The sequence below is a fragment of the Terrapene carolina genome, unplaced genomic scaffold, assembly GCF_002925995.2.
Source record: "Terrapene carolina triunguis isolate 2854851 unplaced genomic scaffold, T_m_triunguis-2.0 Scaffold740, whole genome shotgun sequence".
Taxonomy (NCBI): domain Eukaryota; kingdom Metazoa; phylum Chordata; order Testudines; family Emydidae; genus Terrapene; species Terrapene triunguis.
Genome location: NW_020665091.1, coordinates 3,532,791 through 3,542,957, shown reverse-complemented (window position 1 = coordinate 3,542,957; position 10,167 = coordinate 3,532,791). Strand labels below are relative to the sequence as shown.

Here is a 10,167-nt window from a genome sequence, read left to right as displayed (position 1 = left end):
GGGGCTGCAGGGCAGGACAGAGAGGCATTGGCAGGGCTTTGTGGGGAGCCCAGGGCTGGAATAGTATGAGGCTAGTGCAGAGCAGGACCGGGGGCCACCATAAGAGATATGCAGGGAACTAAGGATAGGAATAGCTGTGGGTCCTCCAGGTCAGGATTGAGGGCCATGAGTAGAGCTTTGTGTGAGGGTCCAGGCCTCCTGGAATAGCTAGTAATCAGAATTGAGGTGCCATGGCAGAAATGTGTTGGGCTAAGACTTGAACAGCAGGATGTCTGTGGGTCAGGAGGGCACTGGCATAGCTGGACCCAGAACTGGAATATTAGGGGGATGGGAGGATACATCTCAAATGAGGGGCATTAGCAAAGCTTTGGGTGGAGAACCCAAGTCTGAAATAGCATAGGTCCTGTGGATCACGACAGAAGTGCACCTGCAGAGATGTGAGGATCTGAGGCCTGAAATCCAGGAGGGAGAGGGTTTTTAAGACATACTTGAGGTGCTTTACAGCTTTGTACAAAAGAGTTCACAACTGGAAGCACAGGGCAGGGGCTTAGGGATCAGGAATGAGGTGTGTCAGCAGAAATGTTGTGTGTGGGGATCTAGGACCAGGATGGCAGGGGCTGAGGGATGCAGCAGGTCAGGAGTCAGCAGAACTGAGAGCGGGTACAGGGGAGCCAAACCTGGATCTACGGGGGCTGCAGGTCAGGACAGGCATGCATCTGGATAGTCTATTATCTAAAGTCACTGGGGAGAACCCTGCATAGCCTAGATCAGAATGCTCTATTTGTGTGTGTGAGTGTTGAGAGAGTTGGAGAGATGGATATATCTTAAATTACCTTTTCTCTTTTCTCCCCCTTCTGCAGTGAATCTTGATCCCTGAATCTCCAAGGGAGTCTGAGAAAAGGATCTTCCCTTCTCACTGTCCCCCAGTTGTTCACTGGTTGAGCCCTGCACCTCGTCCAGAACAAGCTCCGGGGGTGGCAGAAAGGACACTGTGCAGGCCTGGTGGTTGGGGCATCCTGGACAGATTAGATCATTGCCTCTCCTTCCCCCCACCCTTTTACAGCTTCAGCAGGGCTCACTCAGAGATGGGGCATATATGGATGGAGCATGAGGCAGGGGATCCATCTCGGAGGGAGTAAAGGGGGAGAGAGGATGAAACAGGGAGAAGAAATAAAAGAAAGCATGTGTGGGAGAGAGAGGGGAAGCTCTAACAAGTGATTGTGAGAAAGACAGAGAAAAGGAGGGAGCCAGAAAGAAAAGAAAGAGAAAGGAAAGAGAACAAGGGAGCGAATAAGAATTGGAAGTGATCAAAAGAGTGAAAGAAACATAACAAGAGAGCAAAAGAGGGAAGGAGCGACGGATTGAAAGGGTTGCACAAAGAAAGGGATAGAGAAAAAGAGGGAGCTCTTCCCATATGCCCTGTAGCAATGTTTCTTGGTGACCCCTTCTGTGCATGCCGTTTGCTTCCTGTCTGGAGCAGATGATGTGAGAGTTGTCTGCCCCTGTACGGGGTCCCTGTGCTTGATCCTCCTACCCTGTCTCCAGCTCCCAAGGTGGGAGGCATGATGCATCGTGGCGGGGGCAGCAGCGTGGGTGACCTGTCAGAGTCGACCCTGCACAACAATTCATTGTGGTGGCTGGCATGTGGGCTGCTAGCCCTGCTGGCCAACTCCTGGATTATCCTGAGCATCACAGCTAAGCAGCAGAAGCACAAACCCCTGGAGCTGCTGCTGTGCTTCCTAGCTGGGACCCACATCCTCATGGCAGCTGTACCCCTCACCACCTACGCCGTGGTGCAGCTGCGGCGCGAGTCCTCCGATTATGACTGGAACGAGAGCATCTGCAAGGTCTTTGTCTCCACATACTATACCCTCGCCCTGGCCACCTGCTTCACAGTGGCTTCCTTGTCCTATCACCGTATGTGGATGGTGAGGTGGCCAGTAAACTACCGGCTGAGTAATGCCAAGAAGCAGGCTCTGCATGCAGTGATGGGCATCTGGATGGTATCATTCATCCTCTCCACTCTGCCCTCCATTGGCTGGCACAACAATGGTGAGCGCTATTATGCCCGTGGCTGCCAGTTCATCGTCAGCAAGATTGGGCTGGGATTTGGTGTCTGCTTCAGCCTCCTGCTCCTGGGAGGAATCGTCATGGGCTTGGTGTGTGTGGGCATCACCTTCTACCAGACCCTGTGGGCGCACCAAAGGCACCAGAGATGTCATCACCGGCAGACAGAGGAAGCTTCCTCCTCCTTCCCCGCCTCAACACACAATACCTTCAATGTGCCGGCCATCGTTGTAGAGGATGTCAGGGGCAAGAGGAGGTCATCGCTGGATGGCTCGGAGTCAGCCAAGACCTCCATGCAGATGACCAACCTCATCAGTGCCATTGTCTTCCTGTATGACACACTCACCGGGGTACCCATCTTGGTAAGGAGCAGGCTGCCCCTTCTCCACCCCAGTAGGCCACCAACTCACTCTCCAATCCTCTTCTCAAGGGATTGGTGGGTGTGGCCAAGAGAGGGTGGAGAATGTAGTAAAGAGGTCTCCAGCTCAGTGCAGTGCTCAGCTAGCCCCTTCAGTCTGCCCCACTGCAGGCTGCATTCTTTGGAGTGGTTTAGCCCTAGTCTGAGTGCCACTGGAGAAGGGATGTGGAAGCCCCTTTCTGTGTCCCTTTAGCTCCACACTGAGATCAGTGTACGATTAATCCAGCTTCCTTATTGCTTGAGACTTTAGATAAGAGACTCTCTCACCTGCCTTCCCTCCCCAAACAAGAGGTCTCTATATTTGGCCCTGTGTAGTTTCTAAAGGCATTCAGGGTGCAGGAATTTGCTTCTTCTGCAGCAGGAATATGTTTGCCTTATTCTCAAAATGGACAAGCTATTTTTTGCTCAAACTTTTTTTAAGAAGTGCTAACCCCACAATTGAAAGGCTTGCAAAGCTCTGAATTACCAAGACCAAGGGGCTGGAATAGAAACTGTGCTGAAAACTTAAAGGTGACCTGCACAGGAATAAATACCAGGGTTTGTGTCCATTGTTTGCTCATGTATAGATGATACAAAAGGCCTGAAAGTTGCTAGGGGGGTTGAAGGTTTGTTTTTGGGTTGGGTTGGTTTCTTCCATCTGAATGTATTTTCTTAGTAGAAATTCAGTTCTGGTCTATCCTGGAAGATTCTATGGACAGGTGACAAACTGCTGAAATTCACACAACTAAAAGGGAGCAATTAAGAGAAGGGAGTGTTTCAAATTCTGTGTTCTTTGTAGACACCTATTTAACTCCAGTGCATAATGAGCACTGTTGAGAAAGGATGGCTGTTATAGGGCTCACACCTTCAGTTAACGTGTGAGAGTGCAGAATAGGTGCTCTCAGAGCCCCCATGTCCTCCCGCAAACCCAGGGCAGCCCAGCCTTCACATTCATGACATCTGTAAGGGACAAAACAAGGAGACTTTGAAAAAACAAAAACCCAAAACCAATTATTTTAAGAACCCTTTGCCAATCAGTCATTTGACTGCACAGTTCACTCTCATGCCGTCTGTCTCTTCCCCCTCTCTCTTTCTGTGACCATGTATGTCTCTCTCCCACTCACTGTCTGTTTCCTTCCTACCCCCAAGGTGGTGAGTTTTTTCAGCCTGCGCTACGATACCGCCCCCACCTGGATGGTGCTGGCAGTGCTCTGGTGCTCCATGGTGCAGACCTTGCTGCTCCCCTCCTTCATCTGGTCCTGTGAGCGCTACCGAGCTGATGTCCGCACCGTGTGGGAGCAGTGTGTGGCCATCATGACAGAGGAAGAAGGGGATGATGGTGAGCCCCCCCAATATTCCCACCATCTCCCTAGTCACAAACCCTGCCCCTGGGACAGACAGCAAAGTGGGGAGCCTGGCAACACAGAGTGTCCGGCCAGAGTACTTTTGGCAGGGCTAGGATGTATTCAGGATTGTAGCTGGGGTTCTACAAATGGGAAAGGGACAGCACCTCTCCGTTCTGGTGGCAAGACATTTGGGGATGTGAGCTGGGACAGGGTAGACCCAATACTCCCTAGACCAATGAGGAGGGGGATAACTGGAAAGAGGGGTTTGTCATGTGGGAAGAGGGCAGACAGCAGGAGCTATGGGACACATTGAAAACAAGGGCATGTGAAAGGAGGGTATGCAGGCTCCCTGAACATGCAGTGACAGGAGATTCCCAGCTGACAGTGTTGTGCACCATTTCTCCCCATCAAGATGGGGCCTGTGAGGATTACGGCGATGGGCGGATCTGTAAGGTGCGATTCGATGCCAACGGCGCTGCGGCTGTGAAACGGGATCCCAGGGACGTCAAGCTGCTGCCCATGAATCACATGCTGCTGCCCCACGACAGGGTGCACTATCTGCAGGTGAGTTGTAGGGACTGCAACGGGCACCGTACCCTCCAGTCCCATCTCCCTTGTGTGTCGCACCCAGATATTCCCCTCCCTGGAACTCTATTGGGGTCTTAAGGGGTCACTAGCCTCCCATATGTGTATAACCCATGGATTCCCCTCTCTGAAACTCTTTCCTTCTTTCACTCTATCTCTGAGGCTTTCCCCAAGCCTCGCAGTATCTCCCTTCCCCTCACCTTCATCTCCTCTTACCTTCTTTCAGGTCCCCATCTCCCGGAGAATGTCCCACGATGAGACTAACATCTTCTCCTCCCACCGTTCCACTCCATCCTTTCTTCACAAGTGGTCATCATCCGATGACATCCGAGTCTCCACTCCCCGCAAGCCTGGGGGCCCTGGCTTCCTTCCTCCTGAACTGCGTGACTACCACCACCGCCGGCGGCCCCCTGAAAATGAGCTAACAACTCTCCGGCAGTTTCTTGAGGGGGGGCTGCTCCCCAGAGGATCCAGCTCCAGCGCCTGCTTCTTCAGGGATGAGATCACCACATTCATCGACGAGACACCTCTACCCTCCCCAGCCTGCAGTCCATGCCACTCCCGCCTCCCACTCACATTGCGCCGGGACCGCCGCCTCTCCCTGGGGGGTGCTGAGGAGGAGGAAGAGAGCCCTGATCGGGCACGACGCTGCTCACTGTCTGGCAGCGAAGACTGGCATCTGCAGGACAGACAGCAGGCACATGAAAGGACCCTTGAAACCTGTGAGGCACATACCTTCAGGGAGCTCAACCTATGAGATTGCATCAAAGACATACACTGCCATTGGGATTCTTAAATGAAACTTTGAATGTCCCCCTGCTCCTGGGACCCAATGGATAATTTATGTTCTCATATTTCTCAACAGCTGGCAGAAACAAGGCACCCTCCTGGTATGCTGCGGTGGTTGGGGACAAGTGCAACAGGTCTGCACGAAGGAGCCAGGGACATGAGCAGCCTGTGCCTGCTCACAGGTTATAAATATGACTTGGGGGTTGCCCTCTGTTAGCTCCACCCCTTGTTAGGTCCACGCTCTCATTAGCTCCACCCATCACTGAAAATGCCCCTGAGAGCAGAGGTGGGGACAGAATAGTATTAAAATTCTATATTTGGAGTGTCAAATGTGTGTTTTTAAAATGCTGTATTAATAATAACCTCATTTCCATGGCAACAAAGTGATTGACAAAATGTTTAATGAAGTTTCCCAGGCTGCCGGGGAGGGACATAAGGAACAGGCAAAGCTCCCACTGCCACCCATCTTAACAGTGCAGCAGATTAGAGTGGGAGGCAGCAGATATTTAACAGCAACAGGGCAGGAAGTGAAGGAGAGTCCTGTACCAGGGAGGATTTTCAGGACACAGGAGGGATAGTTCTTTTGTCAGTCTCAGGGGTGACTTGGGCTGTATCCACACTAGACTTTGTTCCTAAAATTTCCACCCTTTCTACCACTGGTTCAGTTTCACCAGGGTACCAAGAATGGGAGTGTTAGTGTAAAAAGGCACCGGTGGCTGCTTGTGTTTTTATATCTCAACTAGAATAAAAACCACCACCTTGTACCAGTCCTGTTCCAGAGAGTGGTTAAATCTGCTGGAGATGATGAGAATGAAGACAAGGAAAAAAATATTTTGCTTATGGAGCCTGTTTACAGGCATTAGGATTAATCTTGGCTGCCTGGACTCTCAGCCCCCAGGAATGAGTAAAGATACTGTCATGGCAGCATTAGATTGAGGTGTTCAGGGGACATTAGGGAAGGACAGACAGGTAAGGAGGTTCAAAGATGGGGGTTAACAGCAGGAGCTGTCCTAGGCGTATAATGCAACCTGGCTTTATAATTGAACCCTGACACCAAAATCCCATCCATCCAGCTGACCCTCACCCACTGCCTGTAGAGCACCTGCTGCAGACCTTCCCACTTCACAGAGTTGCCAATGCTTTTCTCCCAGATTCAGGAACAGAACCAGGATATCCTGGAGAGGAGCACAAAGAAGCCTCTACTGTATGCAGATCCCAGGGACAGCACTTGCTGAACTTCATCCATGATGGAAACCATAACACACCATGGCTGGTTTCCCCTTCATACCAAACTCTGAAAAGTGGACTAGTGTGTCTGTCAATGGATCAAAGGGAATGGGTGACAGGGGATGGATCACTTGACGATTACCGGCTCTGTTCATTCCCTCTGGGGCACCTGGCATTGGCTACTGTCAGAAGACAGGATACTGGGCTAGATGGACTGTTGGTCTGCCCCAGTATGGCCGTTCTTATGTCCATGGAGCCTTTCACCTGTAGGACACCATTCCAATTCTGCCCCAGGTTGAAGAGACTGGCTGGCCCAGAGGGACTGGGGAATAGGATACAGGACCCTTTGTCCCTGAGGCACTGCTTCCAGTGGTGGAATCCAAAGAGTATGTTAACCAGTAACAGCTTAGACGGTCTCTCAAGTGTATTCTGAGAGAATGAACATGGGGCATCAGTTCAGACAAAAGGGGCATCAGCCTGAGAAGCGGTTGCCTTACAGATCTGGTCTAGTTTATTCATGGGCAGTGGGTAGCATAGGCTGTGCCTCCCCAAACAGTCTTGCGTGGCCACACCCACACTCTGCCCCCAGACCCCCTCCTGTCTGCTTCCAATTCCCTTCCCGCTCTTCTGTGGCCAAGAGGCTGGGGCAGGTCGGCTGCAGCCAGTGTGCAAAAGGCCCGGGGTTGGGGCCATGCCGTGCTGCCTGCCCATCCATCCACCCGCCTGGCATTGGACCACTCCGCCCGCCCAGGGCTCTGGAGCAGGGCGCGCTCTGGCCACACCGCCTGCCTGGGGCTGAGAGTGTGTGGGGGGCGGGGGGAGGGTGGCCATGGGGGTGTGTGTGCTCTGGGCTCCAGTGCGGGAGGGGTGTAGAAGTGGAGGGGCAGGGCCTTGGACAGACGGGAAGGGGCTAGGGGCTAGCCTCCCCCAAATGCTCATTCACCAGCTGCCCATGAGTTTATGGCTGCTAAGCCAGGCTGCACCATGGTAAATACAATATTGGGATGTGATCACGAGACACAATCAAGTTGGGGAAGGAGGGAGTGTTGTAGGTCTGTTGGTCCATACAGAGTGGGGATTGGGTTGGCCTGAGCATCCACAAGATCATCAGGTCATAGTAGATTGCTAACCCCAAGCATTAAAAAATCATGAGTTAGGACCCCAAAACATGAGAGTTTAAACAAATAATAAATGTTGGGGTTTGAGGCTTCAGGGTCATATTTTCAAGCTTTTCTCCATGCCTATGAAGGCTAGAAATTTACTCATTTTTTAAAATGAAAGTTGAGTCTCCTGTTGTCACATGACTCAAGGAGCTGGGGATTTGAGAAACGCCCCAAACATCCCAGACTTAGAATAAAATTGAGGGGTGGCAACAGTATGGAGCTGGCCTGATTTTCAGAGGTGCTGAGCCAACCTTTACTGCAGTCAATGGTGCTGCAGACACATGGTACCTTTGCAAATCAAGACACCAGTGTCCGCGTAATTGCTTGGCTGCCAGCCTTTAACCACTGCTCCAGGCAGGGGATTTGGGAGTGGGAGGTCCAGGGGAGAGAGGGGCGGTGGTTTACACATTACAGTGGGTTGGGTGCGAACACTAAAATGCCCCCTCTGCTTGACCCCACTCGATCCAGATTTGATTCCTGCCGGCCGGGTGTAAGGGACCGGCAGGGAGGGGAATCCCTGACAGCAGCCACGTTTACTGGGGTGTATGGCTTTGTGCGTGTCTGGCTATCTCCTCCTTACCATCTGCCCCTTTCTACAGACTTCTTCCCTCCAAACAAGCCAGGCACACGGCCCAGGCCCCGCTCCGGTGCCTTGGCTCGCCACTTGGGAAGCTCTGGGAAGAATTTCTATCCCCTAGCGCCTCCCTGGTCTCTGTATCCACTTCCCCTCTCCCATCCGAGCCAAACAGCATCGAGAGCAGCGCCTCCGCCTCCTTCTTCCAGCGAGCCCCGCGGTGGGGTCCCTCTGCCCCGAGCCCTTTCCTTTAGGTGCGTCTTCTCTCTCTCCCCTGCACTCGGCCAGCCCTTTGCAGCCCCCTCCCCCTGCTCTGTCATGGCCTCCCTCCTCCTCCTCCTCCTCCTCGCCCTCTCTGCCCCGGGCACGTCCCTCTTCTCTCCAGGTTCGGGGCGTCTGCTCCCCTACGATCTGCTCTACGCTGATGGGGTCCGGGCCTATTTCGCGCGGGACTGGCCTCGGGCGGCCGAGCTGCTGCAGCGCGCCCTGCACAGCTATTCGCAGCTGCTGGTGGCGCGGCGCGGCTGCCAGGGCAGATGCAGGGAAGAGGCCGGCTTCGCGGGCCCGCCGGCCGCTCCCTCCTGGGAGACCCGCTTCTTCGACAGGATCCTGCAGCGCGCGGAGTGCCTGGGGGAGTGCCTGGGGCGCCGGCTGGGCTCGGAGCCCTCCCTTCACAGGGCCAGCAGGGAGATCCAGGAGGACTTCGAGCAGAGGGAGCCCTACAACTACCTCCAGGTGGCCTTATTCCAGGTGAGGGGAGGGAGCAAGGTCCTATCCCCGCTGCTGATGTGGCTACACGACATCCTTCTGTCTCCCAGTTTCCTTCCCCCGACTGCACCCCTCTGCTGGGGAAGGGCCCAGTGGGAGGGCTGCCGCTGTGACAGGAAGGCTTGGGGAACGTCCCTGGGAGGAACCAGAGTCCCCATGCCTCCCAGGTACAGTCAGGGTCTTGCAGGGATTTCCCTACACCCCTCCCCCCACACACACACTGAATTTCCCCAACACGCTCCCCCTCCCCCTTTGTGAATTAGTTACATGCAGTGTTGCCAATTTAGGGATTGTTTGGAAATTTGAATTGAAATTGAAACATTAATACATACTTTATAAGCATATAAAGTGTATGATAAAATGTGTATCTGAAAAAGTATAATAGATTTGAAAAGTATGAACATAGACTAGCTTCCTTATACAGCTTTTGTTTTTATGACGATGTCAGTGCATTCATTTCGGTGATGTTGGCCAAATTATGATTTGTAAGCAAAGTCTAAATGAGCTCTCCCTGACAGCTAGTGATGAGCTGGGGGCTGGGGGGGAAAGGCTTCAGGACCAGATTGTATGTACAGTCACACCTACCTAGGTATCCAGCAAACGGAGCTGTGTTGCCCAAGTGAAAGATTTTGGCTGGGGTTGGGTTACAAATCACTTGAATGTGGGGGGGGGGGAATGAAATGTTATTCTTATTATATGAGTAAAGGGCAGTAGAACTGTACTTAGCCTGTGCTGATTGAGGGAATCAAAAGAGAGGTTGGGGACAGGTGTTTTGCTTGATGGTCTGCCTGAGTCCAGGGCCAGCTTTAGGACCTGTGGTGCCCGATTCGAATACCCGGCGGTGGTCTGAGTCTTCGGCGGCACTTCGGCGGCGGGGGGTCTTCCACGGCACTGAAGGAGCCCCCACCGCCGAAATGCCGCCGAAGACCCCGGAGCAGACACACACACCTCCCCGCCGAAATGCCACCAGAGCGGACTGCCGCCGGGTGAGCCTAAGGCACGGGGCCCTCTTAGGCGTGGGCGCGGGACCCTCTTACCCGTGGGGCACGATTCCGGGGAATCGGGGGAATCGGCCTAAAGCCGGCCCTCCCTGAGTCACAAGTACTATTTGACCTGCCCCTCTCCACTGTTTAAAGACAGAGCTGATTAGGCTCCATAGATAGTCTTTTGTTTTGTTAAGTGACCACCAGGGCCGGCTCTGGCTTTTTCGCCGCCCCAGGTGAAAAAGCCTCCGGCCGCCCCCCCCCCCCC

General features: G+C 53.3%; 2 protein-coding genes across 2 annotated transcripts in view; both read left to right on the top strand.

Annotated features, from left to right (window-relative positions):
• Positions 1 to 1,562: 1,562 nt before the first annotated feature.
• GPR162 (G protein-coupled receptor 162) lies at positions 1,563 to 5,155 on the top strand. The gene is made up of 4 exons (XM_024210988.2): positions 1,563 to 2,429; positions 3,614 to 3,803; positions 4,223 to 4,374; positions 4,622 to 5,155. The coding sequence occupies exons 1-4, from the start codon at positions 1,563 to 1,565 to the stop codon at positions 5,150 to 5,152; spliced, it is 1,740 nt and encodes a 579-aa protein (XP_024066756.2). The 3' UTR covers positions 5,153 to 5,155.
• A 2,917-nt stretch (positions 5,156 to 8,072) lies between these two features.
• The window catches only part of P3H3 (prolyl 3-hydroxylase 3), a 32,134-nt gene continuing 30,039 nt past the window's right edge, over positions 8,073 to 10,167 (top strand). Inside the window, exon 1 of the mRNA XM_024210986.3 lies at positions 8,073 to 8,898. Coding sequence (XP_024066754.2) covers positions 8,467 to 8,898 — 432 coding nt within the window. The 5' untranslated portion in view covers positions 8,073 to 8,466. The remainder of the gene's footprint in view (positions 8,899 to 10,167) is intronic.